Source organism: Equus quagga, chromosome 5, assembly GCF_021613505.1.
Source record: "Equus quagga isolate Etosha38 chromosome 5, UCLA_HA_Equagga_1.0, whole genome shotgun sequence".
Classification (NCBI taxonomy): domain Eukaryota; kingdom Metazoa; phylum Chordata; class Mammalia; order Perissodactyla; family Equidae; genus Equus; species Equus quagga.
Window position 1 is genome coordinate 112,834,147 of NC_060271.1, and position 27,830 is coordinate 112,861,976.

The 27,830-nt window shown below is 38.9% G+C and overlaps 2 protein-coding genes across 3 annotated transcripts in view; both read left to right on the plus strand.

The window, feature by feature from the left end:
* The first annotated feature begins 9,407 nt into the window (after positions 1-9,407).
* DPY30 (dpy-30 histone methyltransferase complex regulatory subunit) lies at positions 9,408-19,789 on the plus strand. 2 transcript variants are annotated; one of them, XM_046660087.1, is made up of 5 exons: positions 9,408-9,505; positions 9,746-9,817; positions 9,903-9,950; positions 16,272-16,414; positions 19,448-19,789. In XM_046660087.1, exons 2-5 carry the CDS (start codon positions 9,782-9,784, stop codon positions 19,518-19,520), a joined length of 300 nt encoding a protein of 99 aa, XP_046516043.1. In that variant the 5' UTR covers positions 9,408-9,505; positions 9,746-9,781; the 3' UTR covers positions 19,521-19,789. The 2 variants fall into 2 exon arrangements, with proteins under 2 accessions (XP_046516043.1, XP_046516044.1); XM_046660088.1 differs by having other exon boundaries at positions 9,504-9,645.
* Positions 19,790-27,008: 7,219 nt separating this feature from the next.
* Positions 27,009-27,830, plus strand: part of MEMO1 (mediator of cell motility 1) — a 119,533-nt gene continuing 118,711 nt past the window's right edge. The window contains exons 1-2 of the mRNA XM_046662157.1: positions 27,009-27,027; positions 27,714-27,791. Coding sequence (XP_046518113.1) covers positions 27,731-27,791 — 61 coding nt within the window. The 5' untranslated portion in view covers positions 27,009-27,027; positions 27,714-27,730. The remainder of the gene's footprint in view (positions 27,028-27,713; positions 27,792-27,830) is intronic.

A 27,830-nucleotide genomic window follows, 5' to 3' on the forward strand; every position in this document is an offset into this window, starting at 1 on the left:
TGAGGATTATAACCAGGGAAGGCCTTAGAAAGTGTTCCAGAGAAGCATGATTTTCAGTACAATCTTATTTCTTTTTAGAACAAAGAACATAGATTAAACACACCCAGGATACATTTTCATCAAGTTTCAAAGAGATATTTAGTGGCAAATTAGCAGGTCACATGACCCTGAAGTTCAGAAAGGGACTAATCCCAGCCTTACTAATAGGGTTACCAATAGGGTGTTACCAAAAGGGCTAGGAGGGCAAGTATGCATTCTTATCTTAAGAGAGTACTTTACTTTAATGGTTAAAGCAGATGTACAATGTATGTTTTCATAGGCCATAAGTCAGATTTCTTTAGTTCAAGCTGAATCAGTTTTGAACACGAATAGTCACCCCATATACCTCAATATGTGAAAATCTCTTGTCACTACTTCAGGGTCTTAAAGTAAAAATCTAAGCTTCTAAAGAAAATCATTTTTACATAGTCTGTTTGTATTTTATTAATTATGAAATAAATATATCTCTAGTCCCTGGGGCAGAAGTGATCTTTCATTCCTTGGCATCCAGGTGTTGAGTTTCTGGCCTCTGTCCTCCACTTGCTAAGTCTCTGCTCACCAGTTGTGCTTAATATTACTGTGCTTTTCTGTAACTTTGCCACTTTTTTTTGTATAGTAAAAATATGGGATTAAGAGTCAGAAAGACTGCGGTTGGTATTCTGGTTCTGCCACTTATTAGTTGCATGATGTGGAACAAGTTCTTTAATTGTTAGCTCTTCTGTAAAATGAGTGGAATAAGAATTAAATTACAAAATGAAAGAATACATCTAAAACCTCCATCATGACATCAGCAACATAAGAGGGCTCAATAAATTTTATTTGTTTTTGTCCCTTAAACCTGTAATGCTATTCCAGAATTCAGACTTTACTGGGATCTCAATTTTTATCGATCTCAATCCACATCTCCTGCCTCTTGAAATTATATCCCAGTCAAATCCATTTTCTGAATTAACATCTTCCTAAATTTGTCTCAAGAAAAGTAGTGCCTGGATGTTACCCTGGTCTTATAATCTGCCTGGACTGAGGATCCTAACACTCTCAGCCCTTGAACATACAGTGTGACAGCCTCCCAGCTTTCAGATGGTTGAGAACTTGCAGGACACTTAATCTTGAATGGAATCTGGGCCAGTTTCACCAGGACAAAAAGAAGGAGCTGAGTACTGTGCTAACTAATCCAGGACATTCGGTCACTTTATCACTTTAACCCATTCATTTATTTACAAAATGACTACCACTAGATAGTTTTTTGGATATTTCAGCTCTTCTTGCCTTCCAAAGAACTCCTCAAACCTTCAGTTTGAGAGATGCTGAATTATTTGAAGTAGGGGCCAACGATAGATATTAAGGAGCTGTTTCCAATTAAAAATAAAATAAAATAAAGTTGCACACCTAGAACCAAGAGAAAAGATGACTGATTGTGAAAAAGGCAGAAACCTTTAAAAAGAGAAACAAATTAAAAGACATGGTTGGAAGTGAGGAATGGGAAGAGTACAGTAACAGAGGGTTAGTATCCTATAGCTGTGTTAATAAGCAAAAATGTAATTGTGGACATTTAATCATTTCCCTATATTGAGTCCACATTGTGGTATGTACTATTCACTCATTTGTTCAGCAAATAGTTATTAAGCACAGACGATATGCCAGGCAATTGAGTAAGGTGCCAGGATTATAATAGGGAGTGAGATCAAGTTTATAGTCTAATGCAATGGCCAACAAACTCAAATAGCAACTAGCAACAGTGGTCAGACATATAAGATATATGAGTTCCAAGTGTGGATGTGGAATTCAAAAATGCATATATGATGTGAATGATGGAGACCATGAGAAACTGGAAAGTGGTGTCCCGTTATTAAATGGGACAGTCATTACTCAGCTCCAGCTGAATTTTTCCTTTCAGAAATGTATAGCCTACTGTTGCCGGGTTTTTAAAACATTTCAAGAGAAGCCCCAGAATTCTGAATTTTTATGTTAACTCTATTGCTTAGGGGATATTGGCTCAAAATTTAAAAACAAACAAATCAAAACAAAACTGAGATGCCAGTATAAGACTCTCTAGTTTACAGAGGATTTGTTACTAGTGAAAGTGGGAATGAGCTAATGGTTTTGAAATAGGTGGTGTAAAAGTAGAAATTGTTACCCAACCTGCTCAACTTGAGTTAATACAGAATTTTAAATGAATGCCCTAGAATGGCAGTCTAGATTATCAGAGGGTGTATTCAATCAACACTCTCAAAGTACTTGGTTATATAAATATAATATTAAATTTATATTTTTATGGTGAGCAGGGTATGTTTATTCTAGCACGCATGAAAAGCAGAGTGATGGGAATTGTTAGCACTAGGTAGATGTTGGGGCACATAAAAGGAGTTGTCTGTTTTCAAGTTTCTACCAACTGCTGTGGTTTCAGAAAGTCTTTATCCTTTAGACCCTGCTCTCTATCTTGTCAGCTAAGCTCGATTCCTATATTCTGGCAAGTATACCTCAGTTTCTCCATTTACTCTCTCTGTTAGTGCTTCGGTCTGTGTTAGGTCCCCCTTACCCCTCCCAGCTTTGCTTAAATACTTACTCATTCAACACTACTTCAAAGATACCTACTTACATTTATCTCAACCTCATCTGAACTCCTTCAGAATTTATGGTCTATATTATTCAACTTAATCTTTAATTAGTTATTATCTTATATTGTTGTTTAAATGGATCACATAGACAGGTCTGATCTAGCTGAACTAGAACACAAATTTATGACGGCCGGCACCGTAATGTCTATTTATCTTAAAGTCCCCAAGAGTTTAAGATCCCCAAGATCACCTCCAGGTGTGGTGATTTGCTAGGCGCACTAACAGGACTCAGCATATAGTCAAACTCACAGCTATGATTTATTACAGCAAAAAGATACAAAGCAAAATCAGCAAAGGGAAAAGATGCCTGGGGCAAAATCAGGAGGAAACCAGGTACCAGCTTCCCAGAGTCTTCTCTCAGTGAAGTCAACAGAGCACACAATTCCTCCAATAATGAGTTCTGACAACGTGTGTGAAATGTTGTCTACCAGGGACACTCAACAGAAACTCTGTACTTGGGTTTTTGTTGGGGCTGATCATGTAGGCACTGTCTGCCTAACACATACCAAAATTCCAGATTCCCAGAAAGAAAGCAGGTGCTTAACATAAACCATATTGTTTGCACAAACAGTTTAAGCACAGTGAGCCACTTTCATCATTTAGGGGAAGTTTTATATCAGTCTAGGAAACTGTTTATCATTCAAATTCTCAGACACCAGCCATTCTTGCAAGCAGGCCTTTTTAAGGATAGCAGTCTCAGGCCTCCTATGTTGACTCTTTTCTGCACATTCTCCATAAATACTTGAGTGAAGGGAAGAATGAACTGGGAGATTTTGCTTTTAATACTATTATACAACTGATGACTCATTACTCATGAAAATATTCTACTTCATTATTGCATATTATATATAATTTAAAAACAACATATTTTCCAATTAAAGAAAATGTATCTGAATATTTTTACCCTTTTAATTTTAAAACAAATCCATGCTTTTGGTTAAAAGTTCAAGTGATATAAAAGTTTGTAAAAAGCAAAGCTTCCCCTCCCCATTTTCCCTCTCCACAGGAAACCACTATTGATAGTTTGTGGTATATCTCTCCAGGCTTTTTCCTATGCATATACAAATATATACGTGCAAAAATAGAATCTCACTACAGATTTTCCTACAACATTCATTTTTCACATAAAATTATGTTGTGAGTCTTTTCATGCCAGTACCTATAGATCTATCTCATTCTTTTCAACAGCTATTGAGATATCTTCCCATTGTATTGGATATCATAATTTAACCTATTCTCAACCTTTTCCTATTAAAAACTATGACACAATAAGTATCTTTATATCTTTGTACATTTTTGTATTTCTATGGGATAAAGTCCTAGAAGTATAACTGCTCTGTGAAAAGGAAAATTCATTTTAATTTATCCCTTTTATGGTAAGCTCATACCGAGTATGAACTCTTTACATAATATGCAGTAGTGAATATTGTTTTGGCTAACTACTCAGATTCCATTCCTTTCTTCCTCTTTCCTACCCATTCTAGGGTTTTCCCTTGTGGAACCAATCCTTTCCCATTGCATAGCAGTTATGCAATTTAGGTGGGATTAACTACCACCAGGTCACATCCTTTTCATTGTTCAGAGGTGTGCACTAATTCAGGTCTGTGCCAATCAGCACAGGCATCCACTTAATCAAAATAACTGGTTCAAGTTGGACAGATCAAAGTTCAGACTTTTGGTCCATGGGTAGAGACGTGTGAGAAGTGATGTTTTCTCTCCTTGAATATGAAAAAGAAAGGACGTAGCCCTGACTACTCTGGCAATTGTCTCTCATCCTAAAATCAGCCTAAGGATGAAGCTGATATATAAAGGAGAGGGGCTGGCTTGGTGGTGCAGCGGTTAAGTTCACACATTCTGCTTCGGTGGCCCAGGGTTCGTGGGCTGGGATCCTGGGTGCGGACCTATGCACCACTTGTCAAGCCATGCTGTGGCAGGAGTCCCATATATAAAGTAGAGGAAGATGGGCACAGATGTTAGCTCAGGGCCAGTCTTTCTCAGCAAAAAAAGAGAATTGGCAGCAGATGTTAGCTCAGGGCTAATCTTCCTCAAAAAATAAATAAATAAAAATAAAAAAATTAAATAAAGGAAAGATGAAGGTGAGAAAATTGCAGAGAAACATTATAGGAGCCATGATTAAACCTTATCTGATGCCCACCTTAGTACTGGGCTATTCAGTTAGCCAAAAAGTCTTCTTTATTGTTTAACAAATTTGAGTTGGGGTTTCTGTTACTGAAAACCAAAAGCATAATAACAGATCCATTTGTTTTCTATTTATGCACAGGCAGGAGCACAACCTTTGGAATTAGATGGATCTGGGTTGAAATTTCAACTAGCTGTATAATTACTTATGTAACATTGTGTGGCAATTTTTCTGAATCTATTTTATCATCTTATTTCATGGGGATACTCATATTTAACTTACAAGGTTATTAAAGTATCATGTGGTAGAGTAAGTAAATCACTTCACAGGGCACCTGAACATAGTTAGACTTCTAATTTTTTTCTGCACTCTCCCAAATATGAATGCATTATCAATGCACTTTGATAATGACATTCCAGAGAAAAGCATTTTAAACAATAATCTTGTATTAAAATCAAGTGGCATAACTATCAATTTCTATCTTACCACCCATTTGTCTTTAAAGAGAGAAATGGTTTTAATGTAAATTAACATGGAATGGCTCTGGGTATCTTAAAACTAAAAAATACTAGTTATAGGGGGCCGGCCCCATGGCTGAGTGGTTAAGTTCACACGCCCTGCTTTCGTAGCCCAGTTTAGCTAGTTCAGATCCTGGGCACAGACATGGCACCGCTCATCAAGCCAAGCTGAGGTGGTGTCCCACATAACATAACCAGAGGCACTCACAACTAGAATATACAACTATGTACTGGGAGGCTTTGGGGAGAAGAAGAAGAAAAAAAAAGAAGATTGGCAACAGATGTTAGCCCAGGTACCAATTTAAAAAAAATACCAGTTATATATTGTACCTATTATTTAATAACACATGCCTTATTTATAAACATAAAATTAAGTTATTTGGATCCTAAAAAGAAAACATAAAGCACAAAATTAACACTCATAAATTGAAAATCGTTTAGGAAATTTTAGAAAAAAATCTAAATATAACCTCTTATGAGAAAGACCAGAAATAATTGACAATTTAGGGATTGGAAGTGATAGCTTTTTCTTCATTTTTTAATTTTTCTTGTTGCTCAGATCACCTCTGTATCATAAAAATCAGAAGAACACACTGTATTCATGTCTTTAAAAAGCCCGTTTGGGGGGCCAGCCTTGTGGTGTAGTGGTTAATTTCGCATGCTCCACTTCAGCAGCCTATGGTTCACAGGTTCGGATTCTGGGTTTGGACTTACCACTGCTTGTCAAGCCATGCTGTGGCGGCATCCCACATAGAATAGAGGAAGACTGTCATAGATTTTAACTCAGCAACAATCTTCCTCAAGCAAAAAGAGGAAGATTGGCAATGGATTTTAGCTCAGGGCCAATCTTCTTCACACACACACACAAAAGCCTATTTGGTATTTTCCTCAATATACTAACATTTCTGAGATGGGGATGGTGGTAAGGGTGCCTGGGCATGGGGTTTGGTAGTGGAGACAAGGGAGCTACGGGTAGAGTAGTCGTCTTCCTATATTAGGCACCAAAAGGTACTTCCTTGGAAAGTGATTTACCAAATCTAGAATATATATCTGGGTCTTCTTGAGAGGTAGTTGGTCCCTCCCCACAAACCGTGCTCAGAGGGCCTATTTACACTCAATAAATTCTGTGTATTTCTCAGCAAACGCAATTGTGTGCGTGTGCTTGCTGAACATGTTCTTTATTTCTCTGAACACTTTCTTTCCCACAAATTACTTAAAAGAATAGAAACAACAACAACAAAAAACATAGAACATTATTATAATAATGAAGTAGTTAGGTGTAGATAAAATAAGAATGTTTCACTAACATGTATATAACTGGACAGTTTACAAAGTACTTTCATGTATCTTATCTCATTTGATCTTCTCTATGAAGTAAGAATTGTTATCCCAGTTTTAAATGTGAAAAAACTTGAAGCTCAGAAAAGTTAAACTATTTTTTTAATTCCACATGGCAAACAAGTGAAGGAACCTGGTTTTAATATTCCTCTAATCCCAATCAAGTGTTTCTCTACTACACATATTGTATTATTGCTAAACAGGTAATGCCTGCCTAATAGGTTAATGTTTTATAAATGGAATTTGCACCAAGTCTGTAAAAAGGGGGGGGGGGGGTCAAGCACAGTTTTTCTTTATTATTCTAGATTCTAGAATCTGTAACTATTCTCTCTCTAAAACCCCAAGAAAGACAGTAAGTCTAGAGAGTAGTACTTTAGTGCAAGTGCTTGCTTTCCCCATAAATTCACTTCTTTTGAAAAAAAAATTTGTTGAATATGAGAAACAAATACAAAGATGTATATAAGATCTTTGCCTTTGACGAACTCAAAAATCTAACTATGTTTAATCATAAACAAAATGTAAGACAGAATGAGGTACATCCCACAATAGAAGGATATCATAGAAGCAGATGAGAGGAGTCCTGAACAGAGTTTGATACTACAAGTCCAAAAAGAGTTAAATATTCTTCTCATTCTTTTACTTTATCCCTGTCTAGACAGTACACATTAGGTATTGCAAATTTCTGTCATAATCTTGGTTCCCAGGGCCATCCTCTTCAGAATCTTTAATTTCCCTGTCAAAACTCAGCATTCTGCTCTGATGTTCAATTAACTTTATACTTCCTATTACTTTCTTGCTAATTCATTTACATTATTTCCAGCTGTCATTTTTTCCTGCCCCTTTTTCTACAGCTATGGCTTGTTCTCTTAATCTTTCAATTAATAAGTTGTAAATGTAAAAACTTTGGTGAAGCTTTTTTGTAGAACACACTAATAATTGAGAGAAACCTTGCTGATAGTTAATTGTTCTGTGCAGCTCCCTTCAGTAATCATTTTTAATTCTTTTTTGTCTTCAGAAGTGTCACGTGTATATATTAATACCCAATTTAGACTATGGATCAACTCAACTTAACATATGTTGTGCACCTACAATGTCCCAGTCACTGTGTGAAGTACAAAGATATATAAGACAAGGTCCCTGCCCTGAAAGAACTCACATTCTAGCTTCCTACTTTTCTAAAACTGTCATTACTTACAAAATGTAAATTAGCAGCTCTCAGTTACTTTCTGGAATTTCAAAATATTTATTGAGCACCTACAATATTGGGAAATGTATGGATATACGATAATATAACAATGCATGTAACTATTCTCTTAAATTTCCCCAATTATTCTCTGGTCTTATTTGCTGTTATTTCCCACTCCTGAAAAGCATTTAATCTTAATTTGAGTTAACATATGTCCAAGAAAATTTCTATGTCCTGTACATAGGCATCCACACCTTTGCATCAGTCTTACAGGAAAAATCCCCAAAGTGCCATATGGTAGCTGTCACCAATCACAATACTAATCAAGTATACATTATAAAATAAAACTTCAAAAATGTACCTGCAAGTCTAGCTCCTAAACAAACTTTATTTACTTTAATCCATGCAGTTTTTACAGAGTAGCAAAATGAAATTGTATTCTACCTTTTTAAAGAACAATGTTATGGGGCCAGCCCTGTGGCCAAGTGGTTAAGTTTGTGGGCTCCACTTTGGCGGCCCAGGGTTTCGCTGCTTCGGATCCTGGGTGCGGACATGGCACCACTTGTCAGGTCATGCTGAGGCAGCGTCCCACATGCCACAACTAGAAGGACCCACAACTAAAATATACAACTATGTACTGGGGGGATTTGGGGAGAAAAAGGAAAAAAAAAGAAAAAAAAAGGAAGAAAAGATTGGCAATAGTTGTTAGCTCAGGTGCCAATCTTTAAAAAAAAAACCCAACAAACCCACAATGTTATAATCATAAATATTTTCGTATTTCCAGAGTCATGACTTTTAACGTCTTATATCCCATCATACTGATATGTCATAATTTACTCTCCAAATATTTGATATTAAGCTTTCAAATTTTCATATTATAAGGTGCAACTGCAGATGGGATTATTGACTCAAAGGCAGAAACTTTAATGGTGTATCACTTATATTTACATTAAAATAAACAGAATTTATTGGAATTAAAACAATTAGATTTACTAGATCCTGTTTGCTATTTTCCAACTGTGCGTAGGAGGCAAATTATCCTTTGCATTTTTCACAAATACAATAGTATCAATAGTATCACGGTTTGGAAAGCCAGTTGCATGTTGCTAATCTTGATACAAATGTAAGGTAGCGCTAACACCGCTTATCCGCAGATTTAAGTACTTGAATAAGAGCTTACTAGGAAACCTCCAGTCACTGCTTCTTCCCCCACTTCTGGCTTTAGAGCAAAACACTGACATTCTTTCGCAGATAGTTGAACTTGAGCCTGTGATTTTCTATTAAGAACTACCCAACAAGTGGTTTTGGTTCCGCGAGGAAGAGCTTCGGCAGAAGCTTTCAGGCAGCACCGAAGCCTGGGCGGGCCGAACCCCTGCGGGCTGGGCTAGTCACGGGGTCTGCAGCTGGGGTGCCACTAGCTCTGGGTGGGAACGCCGAGGAAGATTCTCTCACAGACCCAGGGTCCACCCTTGGCCAGGATACCCTGCGGACCGCAGAAAGTAACGTAGACTCAGGACCGGTCAGAGTCCCTCCCGCCCCATACCAGCTGGGGAGTTCTGCGCAGGCGCGGCAGTCGTGCGATATCCGTCACTTACGGCGGAAGTGGTTTGTGCTGGGAGTTGGTGGCGCGGTTCAGGGCTCTTAGGAACCAACGGCTTGGGCGCGGGTAATCAGCTCCCTTTCCCCCTGTCCTCACATCTTCTAGGTTCTTGGGACTATCGCGGACCTTCCGGACCTGATGCGGGCGCCCGGTGGTGGACTGTCCCAACCCTGCTCCTCTACTGCTCGGGGTGCTCCCGCGCCCAGGTGGGGGTGAGGGGCGGGGTCGGGGGCTGGGCTGGACTCGATTCTAGCGTGTTCGTGCCGAAATCTCCCGGGTAACTCACGATTCTTCTTGTTTTCCAAGACTGGTAACCGGGAACTGTGACTTGCAGGGTCCGCCATGGAGCCAGAGCAGATGATGGAGGGACAGACGCAGGTACTGGGAGGCCCTGGATTCAGGGTGGCGGCGTGCAGCGATAAAGAGTGGCTGATGTTTCTGTGACCTGTGTTTTGTTTTCTAGGTTGCAGAAAATCCTCACGCTGAGTATGGTCTCACAGATAACGTCGAGGTAAGTCGCCCAGTTCTGTGGTGTTTCTGTGCGTCTCTTAGGAGCTGGAGGAGACTTGGGATCCATTTTTACTAGGTTGCTTTGCACGAGGGAAAACTTTATCATCATGAACCAAATAGTATCAAATTATAGGTAGCTTGTTTTATTAGCAGTACTGATACTTCGTGATATACAGACGTAAAAATTAGTTTTGAATCAAGAGGTTGAACTTCTAAAGTGATATAAAAAAGCAAACATACGTTACTATTACTGACTGTCAGACTCTTTTTGTTTGGTGGCTATTAATGCGTTTGTTGGAATATTACTTTGGAAAAACTGCGCATTGAAATTAAGAAAACCATTGTCTTTGTATCAGAATAGTGCGTTGGTGGAGTCAACATTTAATAAATGTTGATTTCTTTGTAGGTGCCATTGGAAGCTATAATACACATAGTAGACACTGTTTTTGCCTTACACGGTTAAGTCTGAATTCAGAGAATACATGTGAAAAACATACAGAGGAAGGTATACTTTTATATAGCCTTTTCATGTAAGGGCTAGGAGGTGGTTGTCTAAAAGTAGAAGTTACTTTGTAAATGAATGACAAACGCTGGAACAAACGAATTAACCAGAGCTGGGTGGGATCGGTTAGGAAAATAAAGCCTTCCTGGAGGAGATGTGTGTGTCTTATTAAAAAAAAATCACCAGTTATTAAGTTTGGATAATAAGGGCGGGAGCATTTCCAAGGAGAATAATAATGGTAACAGCTGCTGATTTTTCTTCAGCCTTTTTACCATGTACTAGGCACACTCCTAAGTAGTTTGCGTGTATCTTCAGCCTTATAAGACTCAGAGAAGTTTAGTAACTTGTCTAAGGTCACCAAGAAGCATGTTACTTGCACAGGAGAGCTGTGAAACCTAGGCAGGTTGACATTTTTGAGGTAGTATTAAATTGTATTGCCGATCTTGACCAACTCTTAGAGTTTACTGGCATGTGGATTACTGGCTGGCACGGATTACTCTGTGCCTATAGAATTTCTGGGAATATTTATTGGTTTGATATCAGTATTAAGGAGAGAATCGATGTCTTTTCATAATGTAGTTTTTAATTGAATGGCTATGCTGAATCAGGTGAAGATTCTCTACACCACTTTGTGTTTTAGTTATTTTAGGCATCAGCATAGTCTTTTCTTGATGGTGTTTGTATATGAAGCCCGAGCCAGGATATAGTAGAGCACTGTTACCCAAATGCTTCTTCTCAAACCCTCAGACCAATTTCCATAGTACAGTGAAAAAAATGAGAGTGGAGTGAGTGTTTGATAATGATATATTATTTGGTGATTGGTCTTCCTGCTTCTATAATTTTAAATGCCTGTTCTTTTATGAATTAATGGTGATAGTAAAATAATAATGTTTGTCCGTTTGTAAGTTTTTACTTGGCAAAATAGAGTTAACAACCCTATGTCAGTCCCTTCATTCATTATGTTATTTCTAATTTACATGTTTGTGATATCTAATGGTCTGGAAACCACTAGTTTACAACTGCTGCTGCTTATTCTCTTATGATTCCATTTTACTTTTTTAGGTGATTGCTTTAGGATTTATAGTATGCAAGTTTAACTTACCACAATTTACCTTGAAGTGGTGTTAGGTCTTTTCATGTATTGTGTAAGAGCCTTACAACAGTATTCTTCCATTTCCTCTCTCCTGGCCTTTGTACTATTGTTATCATATATTTTACTTCTACGTATGTTATAAACTCTGCAATTCATTATTTTTATATTTTCTTTAAAAGGACAATTATCTTTAAAGAGATGTAAACAGTAGAAGAAAGGAGTATTTCACATTTGCCCACATATTTACCATCTTGGGGCTCTTCATTCTTGTGTAGATCCAGATTTCCACCTCGTATTATTTTCCTTCCACTTGAAAGGCTTCCTTTAACATTTCTTATAGTGCAGGTCTGCTGGTAAGGAATTCTTTAAGCTTCTAAATGTCTGAAAAGGTCATTATTTTTGCTTCGTTTTTGAGAGTCTTTTGCTGGGTGCAGGTTTACTCCACTGTGTTCTGGCTGGCGTTTCTGATGAGAAGTCTGCTATCATTCCTATCTTCGCTCCTCCATACTTAATGTCCTTTCTCTTTGTGCTTTTAAGATGATATTACAGGTTTAAAATAAACTGATTATGATGTGCCTTGTTGTACTTTAAAAAAATTTTTCTGGGGGCCAGGCCCATGGCCGAGTGGTTAAGTTCACACGCTCCACTTTGGCAGCTCAGGGTTTCGCAGGTTCGGATCCTGGGTGCAGAGATGGCACCCCTCATCAGGTCATGTTGAGGTGGCATCCCATGTGCCACAACTAGAAGGACCACAACTAAAAGTATACATCTATCTACTGGGGGGATTTGGGGAGAAAAAGCAAAAAAAAAGTTTGGCAAGTTCTTAGCTCAGGTGCCAATCTTTAAAAAAAAAAATTCTGTTTCTTGTGCTTAGGATTCATTGAGTTTCTTAGATCTAGGAGTTTAGAGTTTTTTTGGACTTCTTGAACATATGAAATAATAACTGGTTTAATGGCATTGCCTGTTCTACCGTCTGTGTCATTCCTGGATCTGTTTCTGTGGATTGATGTTTCTCCTCATTATGGGTAGTATTTTCCTGCTTCTTTGCCTGTCTGGTAATTTTTTATTGGAGGCTGGGCATTGTGAAGTTTACCCTTTTGGGTACTAGTTATTTTTGTATTCCTTCCTACATTCTTTTTCTCCTTCTTCTCCCCAAAGCCTCCCATTACATAGTTGTATATTCTAGTTGTGAGTGCCTCTGGTTCTGCTATGTGGGATGCCGCCTCAGCATGGCCTGACAAGGGGTGCCACGTCCACGACCAGGATCCAAACTGGTGAAACCCTGGGCTGCTGAAGCAGAGCACATGAACTTAACCACTTAGCCATAGGGCCAGCCCCTCCTTCCAACATTCTTGAGCTTTGTTCTAAGACACAGTTAAGTTACTTGAAAACAATTTGGTCTTTTTTTATTTTTATTTTTTGAGGAAGATTAGCCCTGAGCTAACATCTGCCACCAATCCTCCTCTTTTTGCTGAGGAAGACTGGCCCTGAGCTAACATCCGTGTTCATCTTCCTCTGCTTTATATGTGGGATGCCTGCCACAGCATTGCTTGGTAAACGGTGCATAGGTCTGCATCCGGGATCTGAATCGGTGAACCCCAGGCTGCCGAAGCAGAACCTGTAAACTCAACTGCTGCGCCCTGAGCTGGCCCCACAATTTGATCTTTTGAGGGTTTTTTTTTAAGATTGACACCTGAGCTAACAACTGTTGCCAATCTTCTTTTTTTTTTTCTTTCTGCTTTTTCTCCCCAAATCCGCCCAGTGCATAGTTGTATATTTCAGTTGTGGGTCCTTCTGGTTGTGCTGTGTGGGACACCACCTCAGCGTGGCCTGATGAGTGGAGCCATGTCCGTGCCCAGGATCTGAACCAGCGAAACCCTGGCCCACCGAAGCGGAGCACACGAACTTAACCACTAGGCTACGGGGCTGGCCCCCGAGGTTTGTTTTTTAAGCTTTGTTAGGTGAGACCAGACCAGCCTTTAGTTTAGGCCTAATTTCCTCCTCTTGTGTATTCTACCCAATGCATCATGTATTATGAGGTTTTCCCATTCCAGGACACAGGAACATGAACTACTCCTGGCTTTGTGTGAGTTCCAGGGATTGGACCTCTTGCTCTTTTCATGTTTTTTTCCCCTGGCCTTAGATAGCTTCCTCACACCCATGCACTGATAAGTACTCACCTGAAGGCTGGAAGGCAATCTCTTTAGTCTCTTTCTGTGCAACTGTCTCATCTCCATGCAACTCTCTTCTCTTCAGTACTCCACCCTGCAAATTTTAGTTATCTTGGTCTCCCTGAATTTTCTCCTCTGTCTTCTCAACTCAGGGAGACTGCTGGGCTCTGCTTGGGTTCATTCTCCCTGGATTACATCATATTAATTCTTCAGACAGGAGGCAGTAAGCTAGGGCTCACCTCATATTTTTCCATTTTTGTGATCACTGTTTTACGCTGTTAACAGCTTACTCTTTTTTTGTGTGGTAATTTGGATATATATTTTTTAGATTAATTCGGGATTTGACTCAACTAAAATTAAGCATAGCAATTGGCATGTAGTGGGTATTCAGTAAGTGTTTGATTGAAATAAATGAGAGGACTTGGTCAAGGAGTTTATTATAGGATCTATAGGAGTTGCTTAGGCACTGCTATTTCTTATTGAAGGCATTGGAATGTCATGTAACTGACTAGTTTTTGTCATATATGGGTATTATCTATTGAAATTTATTGAGGAACAGTAAGTTTCTTAATGCATTGGCAAATAGTTATTTTATACATTAAGTATAGAAAATGATTTTCTCTGAGTCCCAAAATTAGATTGAAAAATCATAAGCAAAACTAGAATAGTAGCCTGACGTAGTTATGGGAGGTGTCTTTGGAAACTATGATATATATATTGTAAGTATGCAAATAAAGTTTTTTCTCAATTCTTACAAAATAAAATTGTCTAAAAAAAATCATCTAGAAGAATTGTTGATTCATTCATATCCAGTTCGAGTATGATTGGATCAAAGTTCGTTTAAATAAAAGTCCTCTTAATAGTGTTTTGTCTTTTAGATGGCTACTTATTTCTAAATTTCTAAAATGGTAGATTTCCAAAAGAAGGCAAAGTTTTTCAATACACTCATTTTTGATGCTCTGAATGTCAGATGAATCTGTGTGAAAGGCCCCAAATTTTGGGATCCTTAGGGGTAGAAAGTATAAGTCATTGTTTCCTAAACATCATTTAAATGTCACATTAATGATCTTTTCCGTATTAGTCATTTCCCCTGGTTTTTTGGGCTATTATTGGTTTGGTTTTTTTTTTTTGAGGAAGATTAGCCCTGAGCTAATGTCTGCCACTAATCCTCCTCTTTTTTTTTTTTTTAAAGATTTTATTTTTTTCCTTTTTCTCCCCAAAGCCCCCCGTTACATAGTTGTATATTCTTCGTTGTGGGTCCACCTCGTTGTGGCATGTGGGACGCCGCCCCAGCGTGGCCCGATGAGCAGTGCCATGTCCGCGCCCAGGATCCGAACCAATGAAACACTGGCCACCTGCAGGGGAGCTCGCAAACCCAACCACTCGGCCACGGGGCCAGCCCCTAATCCTCCTCTTTTTGCTGAGGAAGACTGGCCCTGAGGGGCTGGCCCAGTGGCTCAGCCGTTAAGTGCATACGTGTTGCTTCAGAGGCCTGGGGTTCATTGGTTCAGATCCTGGGTGCAGACATGGCACTGCTTGGCAAAAGCAATGCTGTGGTAGGCGTCCCACATATAAAGTAAAGGAAGATGGGCATGGATGTTAGCTTAGGGCCAGTCTTCCTCGGCTTAAAAAGAGGAGGATTGGCAGCAGTTAGCTCAGGGCTAATCTTCCTCAAAAAAAAAAAAACAAAAAAACTAGCCCTGAGCTAACATCTGTGCCCATCTTCCTCTACTTTATATGTGGGACGCCTACCACAGCATGGCTTGCCATGCGGTGCCATGTCAGCACCCAGGATCCGAACCGGCAAACCCTGGGCCGCCAAATCAGAATGTGTGAACTTAACCGCTGTGCCACCAAGCTGCCCCATGTTATTTTTCCTTAAATCTATTTACTTTTAAAAATCATGGATGCATTTCTTTGAAAAAGAAACATCAATGGAAAAGCATTCTCATTGTAATAGAAGGTAGCCATAAAAATGGAAACAGTGAATACAAAACTGGTAATAAATTTTAGCTAGATTCTGTTGCCATTGAAGGCTCTGAGCCTGAACCTAGCTCTTTCCGTTAAGGGAGTTTAGCAAGTTTTACAGAAGTGTTAAAGATGTATTAGTACCAGACTGAATCTTTTTTCTTTATATTATCTATGATGAAAGAATTGAAACAGGACTAGCTTTCTCACTGTCACAGTGCTATTTAGAGTCGTGTCTAGATTTTTTGAAGCACACTGTGAGAAGGTATTCTCATGAAAAAAAGAAAAAGTGACTTGTATTACTTCTAAAAAAAAGCAGAAGGAAAGGGAGAAAGAGTAGGATCTGAAGATATGATATTAAAAGAATGAGAGATTATGGTGCCTTCAGAGAGAGAAAGCTTGAATGAAATTTAGAGGATTAGAAAATCAGCGTCTGATTTTATTTTGGAGAAAGACTTGCAGATTCACGCCACGTTTCTGGTCATTGATTTGTCTTTTCTATTAGTGTCATATTTCCATTAATTTTTGTTTAACACTGAAAATAATCTAGTTATTTGTCATATTAATGCATGTCTTTGAATTCACTAGAGGATAGTAGAAAACGAGAAGATTAATGCAGAAAAGTCATCAAAACAGAAAGTGGATCTCCAGTCTTTACCAACTCGTGCCTACCTGGATCAGACAGTTGTGCCTATCTTGTTACAAGGACTTGCTGTGCTTGCAAAGGAAAGGTAAGAGTGTCTGCAAATGGAGTTACCAGAGAAAGCAAAGTAGACTTCCTGAATTGAAATATCATTAGTTTTGTATAGTTATTTTTTACTATGTAAGGAATTTATGAGTATAAAAGATTTATTTTTAAAGAAGTCAGCCCATAATCTCAATTCAGGCACTTTCATTTTTTTCTACTTGTCTTAAAGCATGTGCATATTTGTAAAGATTTTAATCATGGTATACATGTAATTTTGTATCTTCTTTTTACTTAATATTATGATAAAACTTTTTCTGTATCTCTGTATAGCCTTTGTGATTATAATTTAAATTATAATAATACCACAGTTAACTTAGCCATTTTCTCATTGTTGAACATTTAGGTCCAATTTCCTTTGTTATTATAGGTCACCAGGCAGTTTATCTATTTTCATGCCTCTTTGGCTTTTGTTTAATTACTTTCTTATGATAAATTCCCAAGAGCTGGTTTTCTAGTTCAAAGGACATGACTATTTTTTTTGATTTGTGACACTTTATATCACATTTCTGTTCAAAAGTTTATCCTTAAAATTCTTCCAATCTCATCAGGGCTCAATAGCATGAGTGTTATAAACTTTTCTTGCCAAGTTGTTTTAATTTACATTTCTTTATTAGAAGGTTACAGTTTTTCTCTTTTCTGTGCATGTTTTTCCCTAGTAATTCTATTTAAATTTTCTTGTGTATAAGCAAATCTAATAAGAAAAATTTTTTGTAAGTTACATTAGTTAACATTTATTAGGTATAAATTATATTTTATTCAAAGAATAATAATGAATCCTGTAGCAAACTGATATAACTTGATAAAGAACTTGATGGAAATATGTCTCATCTTACACTAAGAAATAGTTGTTGATTTAAAATACGTATATTAGTTAATGTAGAAATTATATGAATTCACATTAAATATTTGTCTTGGATTTTTATATTTATAAAATAGTATTTATTTATGACTACAAGGTATTTCTTGTCTGTGCCACTGACAATTGAAATGTGAACATCTTATATATATATATATATTTTTTCTTTCTCTAAAGAAGGCCAATATCTTAGAAATTCTAAATATTACTTTAAATGTTAGGAGAAAAATTTGAAGAAGTTTTTAAGTAACATGCTGTTAAATGTAAATACAAATTTTAAGTAAGGAGTTCTGGCAAAATAAATCATCAAATTAATCATAAATATTTTGTGAAAAATGTTGTCTTTGTCTATTCAGTTCAAAAGGCTGTCTAAAGTGTTAAGGGGGGGCCGGCTCTGTGGCCGAGTGGTTGTTTGCGTGCTCCGCTTTGGCGGCCCAGGGTTTCGCCAGTTTGGATCCTGGGCGCAGACATGGCACTGCTCATCAAGTCATGCTGAGGCAGCGTCCCACATGCCACAACTAGAAGGACCCACAACTAAAAATACACAACTATGTACCGGGGGGCTTTGGGAAGAAAAAGGAAAAATAAAATCTTTAAAAAGAAAAATGTTAAGGGAATGTTTTGACATCATTATGATTTCTAATATAGTTTTTATAATATTTATTCTAAATATGCTTTTTCATAGTAGGGTTTAAAATAAATGTTTTCCCCAAGTTTTCATGTTTGGACTTTTTCGCTATAAGAATAATTTATGTAAAAATGATAAATATGGGGGCTGGCCCTGTGGCCGAGTGGTTAAGTTCGCGCACTCCGCTGCAGGCAGCCCAGTGTTTCGTTGGTTCGAATCCTGGGCGTGGACATGGCACCGCTCATCAAACCACGCTGAGGCGTCCCACATGGCACAACTAGAACGACCCACAACAAAGAATATACAACTATGTACTGGGGGGCTTTGGGGATAAAAAGGAAAAAAAATAAATCTTTAAAAAAAAAAGATAAATATGAAATAACTATTTTTTAAATTTTTTTCCAGTTTTATTGAGAAATAATTGACATGCATCACTGTATAAGTTTAAAGTGTATGGCATGATGGTTTGATTTACACATATTGTGAAATGATTACCACAGTAGGTTTAGTTAACATCCATCAACTCATATAGATACAATAAAAAGAAAAAGAATTTCTCCTTATGATGAGAACTCTTAGGATCTACTTTTTTTTCTTTTGAGGAAGATTAGCCCTGAGCTAACATGCGCTGCCAATCCTACCCTTTTTGCTGAGGAAGACTGGCCCTGAGCTAACATCCATGCCCATCTTCCTCTAATTTATATGTGGGACGCCTGCCACAGCATGGCTTGCCAAGCGGTGCCATGTCCTGCACCTGGGATCTGAACTGGCAAACCCCGGGCCACCAAAGTGGAATGTGCGAGCTTAATCACTGCATCACCAGGCTGGCCCCAAGGATCTACTCTCTTAACAACTCCAACCCTCCCTCCCCCTACCTCTTAATTTAAAAAAGTGTTTAACTTCTCAGGTGTGCTGTGTGGTGGCAATATTAGAATTATTATTTATTTAAATATTTGAAGAAAAATAGAAGTTACTTTTTAAAAAGAAACAACAGAACTCACTTGTCCAAATGAGTATTGCTCCCTTTGACTAATCACTTGGAGAATTCATCTACATGTCTTAGTGATGCCACAGCCATTTTCCTGTGTTGTTTTTGTACTCTTATTGAAAGATAATACTTACGTAGAAAATTACGTATATCATAGATATATAGCTTGATGAATTTTCAGAAACCAAACATACCCATGTAACTTGTACTCAGATCAAGAAACTGAAAGCTGCCAGCACCCTACATGCCTCCCTTGTGACCCCTTCAAGTCATTATTTCCCTTAGGTATCGTCATCACATTGTTACTACATTTTTGAAACTTGTGTTTGGGAATTGCATTCATAAGCAGTGTTAAATCCTATAAAAACTTTAGTCTCTTTAAACTATATTGTTGGCTAACTTGCTTGCCATTGTCATTTACCATATTTACTATGAATGGGCTTTGAATATAAAATGAAAATTAAAATGATTATGGAGCAAAAACATTTAAATTAACACATCTAGAATATAAATTTCTAAATTTTGGATTTTTTTTCTCTTACAGACCACCAAATCCCATTGAATTTCTAGCATCATATCTTTTAAAAAACAAGGCACAGTTTGAAGATCGAAACTGACCTATTGGGAAGAACAGAAAAATTTGGTTTCTACTGTAGATTTACATGATTAAGAGGCAGCTTTAATTGCCATGATTTTCCCCCCTTTTTGGAAGTATAAGAACCTTCAGGACAACAGAACTTATTTCCGGAGTTGCAGAAGAAAATATATTTCTCTTATTTTGATTTAGTCACCATACTTATTTAATGAGTGTATTCTGTGCAGTTTTTTCTGATTGTCTTTAACTTTCTTTTTAAAATGACCTTCAAAATAAACTGTTAAAATATCATTATTTTAAAGTAGTTTTTGTTCTGCATTTTATATGGTTCAGTTGTTTTCAGAAATTGCTTCTTTCTTGTGTCTTAGAATGCTGTAGGCTTTTACAGCAGCATGAAAATCTACCAGAGTCAAGTATAATGTTAAAAAAATCTCAGCCGGTTTTTCTCAGCGTTATCCCTGGACCTCTCAGAGGATGGGATCTCAGCATCTTCACTTTTTAACAAACATCAGAGGTGATTCAATGCACAGTAAAGTTGGAATACTGCTGAAGTATTTCAGAGGGTGTACAGTATTCTCCAATGCTGTCAGCCTTTATGGTAATAATATAGTAATAGCTATCATTTATTGCAATTTTATGTGTCAGGCACAGTACTATTTTACTTAAATTATCTCACATAGAAACTCTGCAAAGTAGATATTGTTACTCCCATTTTGCAGATGAGGAAACAGATTTGGGGAAGTTAGGGGATTTGCTCAAGACCGCACTGCTGATAAGTGCTTGAATGGGCATTCAAACCCAGTTCAACCAACGTGTTGCTGATAACTCAGTGAGAAGTACTTGTGCTGGTTAATATCATTGCTGCTTTTTGTAATAAAAAACACTAGCCAGTCCTTTTTGGATCTGTTCACTTTGGCCTGTGTGAAGAAATTGAGATAACTCACTAACTCAGAAAAGAGAAAATTGTCTGAAGAGAGCCGAGCAGGAAAAACATTCGTTAGAGCAGTGGTTCTCAACTCAAAGTGATTTTGCCCCCATCTCTCCAGAGGATGTTGGTGATGTCTAGAAACGTTTTGGTTGTCACAAGTGGAGTAAGGTGGGGCATCTAGTGGGTAAAGGCCAGAGATACTGCTAAATATCTTGGAACGCACAAGACAGCGTAGGTGCCATACCCTCCTCAAGAATGATTCAGCTCAAAATGTTGAATTCTGAGGTTGAGAAACCCTCCTTTGTAAGCATATTAAAGACTTCTGTCTCCAAGCTAAATATGGGGAGGCAAAGTTAGAAATTTAATTAGTTAATTTAATTAAAGTTCTCTTTAACACAGGAAAAACTTCTTTCAGAAAGAGTGAGGGGGCTGGCCCGGTGGCGCAGCGGTGAAGTTCGCACATTCTGCTTCTCGGTGGCCTGGGGTTTGCGGGTTTGGATCCTGGGTGCGGACATGGCACTGCTTGGCAAAAACTATGCTGTGGTAGGTGTCCCACATATAAAGTAGAGGAAGATGAACACGGATGTTAGCTCAGGACCAGTCTTCCTCAGCAAAAAGAGGAGGATTGGCAGTAGTTAGCTCAGGGCTAATCTTCCTCAAAAAAAAAAAAAATGCAAAGAAGGAGTGACGCTTGCAGGGAGATGGTGCTATGGGTTTTTTTTTAAGATTGGCACCTGAGCTAACAACTGTTGCCAATCTTTTTTTTTACCCCTGCTTTTTTTCCTCCCAGTACATAGTTGTATATTATAGTTGTGGGTCCTTCTAGTTGTGGCATGTGGGACACTGCCTCAACATGGCCTAATGAACGGTGCCGTGTCTGCGCCCAGGATCCAAACCCTGGGCCGCTGAAGCAAGCGCATGAACTTAACCACTCGGCCATGGGGTCGGCCCCCTGATGCTATGGTTTTGATTTACATCTGTAGATCCAAATATTTGAATAGGAAAAACCTGGAAATACTGGGATCTCTTGCTTATACAGTACTTTTCACAAGTATCCCATCAAATTTATTTTGGTTATTTAGCTAACTCACATGTTCTACCCAAGTCTTTTTAGTGATATTTTAACATTTAGTACTAACTGGGTAACCTTTTATTAAAGCATCAATAATTTTATCTTCTTAACAGTAGTTCTTCACCAGTGATTCACATCAGAGCCACTTGGGGAAAACTTCTCAGATATAAATATATATGTCAAGTATATATGTAAATTAAAAAAAATATGTATATATATATGCATGCCTGGGCCCTGGAGAGCCTAATTCAATTGGGATAGAGCCTGGGCTTCTGAATTTGACAAAAACTCTTTAAGGCATTCTGATACACACCTCTGGTTAATGACCACTTAGAAGTAATGCAGTTCTCTGCGTAGTCCTGGTCTACTTCCAGTGTTCTATTGAATTATCTTTGAGATGGAGCTTAAATTACTCCATCTTGAAATTGATACGTTTTCAGTGAGGACTGAGAATAGGCATGTCTTGCTGGCAGTGCACATGCTACTTACCGAGCACTTACCATGTGCCAGGCACCATGTTAAATACTTTATATGAATTATCATTTAATCCTCAAAACCTATGAGATAGGTTTCATTTTAATACCACGTTTTTCGATGAAGAAAGTGAGACTTAGTTAACTTGCTCAAGGTTTCAGGGGAAGTAAGTTCAGGGCAAGGATTCAAACCCAGCTTAATGCTGTGTTACCTCTCCTCAATGCTATATTACCCTCTGCTGTAATGCTCTCAGATATGCTTAAAATTTTTCTTTGGGGAGAAAAATTAGCCCTTATATGTGTACAGTAGAAGCCCTCTTCTCAGGCTGGTAGATGAAAGAGTAATAGGGAATCATAAATGACACTAAACAGTTTTTTAAAACTTAAAAATATTTTGATTTCAGTCTTTTCTCTGGTTCTAAGTTCTTTGATTGGAATTCTGTATCATCTTTCTTCCACAAACCATCCCTATAATGTCTACAAATTTCAGTTTCAGATTTTTTGAAAGTTGAGTAAGATTTTAGACATTTAAGAAGTAATTTGTAGAATCCTACACTTTTTTCATGTTTTTTTCCTTCAGCCTTCAGTCATCTTATCTGCTTCTAATTTGACAGTTGTTTTTATTGATTCTTCCCAAAACTTTCCATCTAATATTTGTACATACACCTTTTACATTACGTTTGTATTTTATTGGTTTGTGTAATATCTAATTAAAATATGTCATGGCAGTACCTAGTACAACTGGTATAAATAAGTTAAAGAATGTAATTGATCCTTGTTCTGCACACAAACCTAGGAGAGTGCAAAAGTGTGAGAGTTTCCTAAAAGGTGTGGTCTACCAGCTTCAAATGTTCAGCTTGTGGCGGGCATTTTTCAGTGTATTTTACTATGGGAATGGAGAGCATCACTTACTCCAGTAAGTTGGTTAAATAGAAGTCAGTTAAGCAAGCTTCTCCTATACTTTGATTAGGTATTTTATGTGTATCTGGAAATTATAGAAACAATTCCTACCTTTTGAGTGCTTAATTTAATGAGGAAGATATTGCTTAGCAAACAAATACAGAAATAGAAGAATGTACTTTTTCTTATTGAGTGAATTCTTGAATTATGTCAGTAGGTGGTTAGTGGGAGGAACAGTAGAGTAAATCAGGAATAGATTCCTAAAGGAAATAGAGACTTTGAATTGAAAAAAAGAAAAACAGTTTAGATAGGCGTTGGTCTATCTAATTCTGACGAGCCTATAGGAAGAATATTAAACCGTTGTTTAAATCTCACTTAGGAGAAAGTATAGTGGGATTTTAAGAATGATAACTTCCCATAGAAACATGATAGAATGGTTGTAGGGATACCATAAATATTGTAGTCAGATATTTTCCTGTATTGGACTCCAAAAAGGCATTAACAAATTGGAAGTATATATGTAAATTAAAAAAAAATATGTATATATATATGCATGCCTGGGCCCTGGAGAGCCTAATTCAATTGGGATAGAGCCATTGGTACATATGATCAAATTGTAACCAAGGACAAAAGATGAAAGCTGTAAATGGCTATCACCCAGAATCCACTTGTTTAAAAACCTCTGGATTTAAATTAGGAAAGTAGGAAAGTAATATAATAGTAGAAAATAGGTCACTAGAGATAAAAGAGGTAGTCAGAAATGAATAAGAATTTTCTTTAAAAAAAACCCCTCTTGTCAGTTATTTAATTTCTGGGAATCCTAAATAATATTAACAATAAATTTGAAAAAAGCTTTATGTACAAAATTTATTCCAAAAAATTGGAAATGAACATATTTTCATCTTATAAGAATCATTAAAAATGTACTTAGCCCAGTGTCAGGTACGTAGTAAGTGTTTAATAAGTGTTACATATTAAGTTTGATTTCTAAAGAAGAAAGAAGCAAAGTTTACTGAAAGTAAGTTAGAGTATTACTTTGAAATCAAAAGAGCATCTTTATGCTAAACTCTTCTCTCAACCTTGATTTCTTCAAAACCCTGTAGTAATCTAGAATATTTTTCCGATATAAGGCTTTCCATAATTAGGGGCTCATCAAACTATCAGTTGTGGATAAGTAAAATCTAAAAATGGTAATAATTCAAGGCCCCCCCCCCCCCCCCCCCCCCGGCCGGGTGGTTAAGTTCGTGCACTCTGCTCTGGCAGCCCAGGGTTTCACTGGTTCAAATCCTGGGTGCAGATATGGCACTGCTCATCAAGCCATGCTGAGGCAGCAACCCACATGCCACAACTAGAAGGACTCACAACTAAAAATATACAACTATGTACCAGGGGGCTTTGGGGAGCAAAAGGAAAAATAAAATCTTTGTTTTAAAAAAACGGTTAATTCAATATTGCCATGTAGATTACAAAAAAAAAAAAAAAAAATCAAGCCTAAAGATGTATTTTTTTGTATCGGTAGTATATGTATATGGCACAAAATTAAAAAGATACACAAAGATATACATTGAAAACTTTAAATCTTTTGTCCATCCTTGCACTCAGCTGCCCAAACAGTTACTGTTACCAGTTTGTTGTGTTTCCTTCTAGAAGTATCCCATGTATATGCAAGTGTATGAGAATATAAGTATCCATTTTTCCACAGATAGTAGCACACTTTACACATTGTTCTGCAATTTGCTTTTTAAATTTTTTTGGAGCTTTTTCCATAGAAATATGTAGCATCACCTCATTCTTTTTAAGGGTTCATAAGTATAGATGTATCTTAATTTAAGACATCTCATATTGATGGATATTGTTGTTTCTAGACGTTTGCTAGTACAGACTGATGCAGTTAATATCCAATATGCTATTTCAGAAAATATGTAGGATATTAATGTTGGGTTCTGGGACTAATGGTGCCCTATTTGTTGAAGTCTATGCTTCATACGCACTCTATTAATGAAGATTTCTTCCTTGCCCTTTACTATGAATTATATTTATGGGGCATCAAACCCAAATTTCTGGTGGATATAATGGAAACTAATAATAACATAGGAATTGCATAGTTTTGCCAAACAGGCTTCTCCTGAGATATGAAATGAGTATTGTGCATTATATGGATCTTCCTTAATTTAGGGGAGGTGGGTAAGTGAATAGTTTCAACTTATTTCTTTCAAGAGTCTACCCTTGAATAAGTAGCCAGAATAAGATGTGTAGAAGTAATGGTGGGATATATATTGAGAGGATTCTAGAGACAATAGAAGATCTTCTAACCTTTCACTTTACTTGGCATTGTAGTCTTTGCTCAATATGACCAGTAGGAAAAATCCTTTGGGGAAAGCAGCCTCCAACTGAGCACTTTAATAGGGAGGAAGCTTAATTTCAAATTAGATTACTAGTTTGGAATGAGACATAGGATTCTTGCTAGGAGCAGAGGATAATGATAAGAACATTTACAAAGAACAGCTTACAAATTGTTTTTACATACCTTAAAGATTCTTAGAGCAAGCCTGTGAGTTAGATATTACCGCTGTTTGCATTTGACAGATGAGAAAACTCAGGCTTTAAAAGGTTAAATTACTATATGTCCAGGATCACACAGCTGGTGATTGACAGGGCCAGGACTCAAAATTTGATTTTCTAATTTGACCAGCCTAAATATGAAGCTTTCTTAGTTCATTATTTCCAGTGTCCCTCCCTTCCTTTTTTGTCCACAGAAACAAATCAGTAATAATTATTTTCGAGTTACCACCATTATCAACACCATTTCAACCATATCAACAGTTTGCTTTTCTTGAAATTTACAAGGAAAAGTTCACTACTTTATCAGTTATTACTGAGTTTTGGTACTTCAGGAAGAGTACCGTGGAATCAGAGCTCCAGTCCTCTTTTTTCCATTATCCCAAAATTGACTAGTTGGCACATTCATTTTTTTTTTTTTGCTGCACAATATTTTAATATTTGGGACAGTGGTGAAGAGAGAGGGTTAAAAATTGAGTAAAAAGTACATTTTGGAGTTTTTTTAGCCTAATAACAATGTAGAAAAAGGCGTGACAGTCGGATATGTTGCAGCAATTGGCCAGCCTTTAGGACTGGGATCTCACACAAGGTCCTTGGGCCTTAAAGCTGACCAAGGTGGGAGGAGGCGTAGGAATAGGAAAGTACCTTTTTTTTTTTTTTTTTTTTTTTAAAAAAAGGCATATTACTATGGCACTAGGGAAGCTTAGGCAGCCAGTGTCTGCTTTGGACTCTACCACGGATCTGTTTAGTGTGAAATTCAGATAAAACAATTTTATTGCTGTAACTCAAAATCTTTCATTGAAGATATGCAACTTTTACTCTTTTCCCAGTTTTGGAATGGTCTACTTCCCAACAACGATTCCTTGGAGGTCTAAGAGAGACTACTTTGCAGTGATTCTTCTATAATTTTAAAAGAATTATTTGTTCCTGACTTCTGTGGAATACTGGGATTTATAAGCTAACGAAGAGTTGAATATAATGTTTGTCGTATGCCTAGTGTATCAGTCTCTTTACATTTTATTAATTTATAATCCTAGGGCCACCCCTTGAGTATTGTTACCCCCAATTTATAGATGAGAAAAACTGAGGCTAGCTATATCACACCTTAGTTAGGGAGTTAAGACATGCACCTACATAAATATAACATGAAACAAGATATATGTTTATAGTGTCAAAGCCACGGTTAGGTGCTAAGAGTGGCTCTGTGAAGCACACGCCAGCATTTGCAGGACCACAAGCACACTACCATGTGGCAGCCTCTACAAATGAACTTCTCAACGAGGCCACAGACTTGCGTCCCTAGGAGTGAAACCTTGGGGGTTCGAATCCACGAAGGACTCCTGCGTATCACGGGGAGTCCGAGGTGGACTTTCCCCGTGGAAAGCCGCCTCTGCACGCCCTAGGTGCTCTTCATTTAAGGAAGTTGGCTGGGGGAGGGGGCTTGCCCTGCGGCTGCGTCCTGCTCCCCGCGCCCTCCCCCTCCCAGCCTCTGCTGCCGCTAAACCCCGGAGAGCGGAGCGTGCACGTTGAGATTCCTCGGCGGGCCTGGCAGCGGCTGCTGGGCATGCTCAGTGGGCAGGACCCGTTAGAGTGGCGAGTAAGGAAGCGTTGGCTCTTCTCCGGGTCTGCCTTCCCCGGTTCAGGCCCCGGCCCTGGGCTTTTGTGTGCGCGGAGCCGCAGCCGCCGCTGCCTCCTCGCGGGGCCGCCCGACCCCAGATGCCGCCTGGCCTGTCCGGTTTCCGCCGTTAACCTCACCGCGCGGCCGGAGGAGGAGCGGGGCGGGGCGGGGCCGGCGGCCCGGCGGCCGGGCGGGCAGGAGGGCCCTGCCCGGGGTGGGGGTGGGTGCGGGGAGTCCCGCGGGGGGTGGGGGGAGGGGGCGGGCGCGGAGTCACGGGGGTGGGGTCACCGGCGGTGGCTCGGGGAGGCCAGCGGGGAGGGGAGGGGGCCGTGGGGGCGGCTCGGCGGAACCAGCCCCGGCTGGGCAGCAGCGGCGACGCCGGGGGCCGGGGCCAGGGCTTTCCGGGCCTCAGTGAAGCCGCCGCGGGCCCCATCTTCCGGCGGTCGCCGGAGTTTGTGGTGATTGTTGCTGCCGCCGCCACCGCCCCGGCTGCCATCTCCTCCTCCTGGGCCGCCGCCTCCTCCTCTTCCTCCTCCTCCTGGGCCGGGCTGATCCCCTCCCCGCTGCCGCCTCCTCCTGGGCTGGGCCCGCGGTGTCTCGTCCCCTCGCGGAGCCGCTCCTGCCGCCGCCGCCGCCGCCTCCTCATTCATCCTCGTGCACCATAGGCGGCACAGGCACCAAGATGTCCAACCGAGTGGTCTGCCGGGAAGCCAGTCACGCCGGGAGCTGGTACACAGCCTCAGGTAGGGCCCCAGGCCGGCCGGCCCGCCCGCCGCCGCCGC

Coding starts and splice junctions, on each gene's coding strand:
- DPY30 (XM_046660087.1), top strand. CDS start 9,782: ATGGAGCCAGAGCAGATGATGGAGGGACAGACGCAG. Junction 9,818..9,902: donor TGATGGAGGGACAGACGCAG/GTACTGGGAGGC, acceptor TTTGTTTTCTAG/GTTGCAGAAAATCCTCACGC. Junction 16,415..19,447: donor GCTGTGCTTGCAAAGGAAAG/GTAAGAGTGTCT, acceptor TTTCTCTTACAG/ACCACCAAATCCCATTGAAT.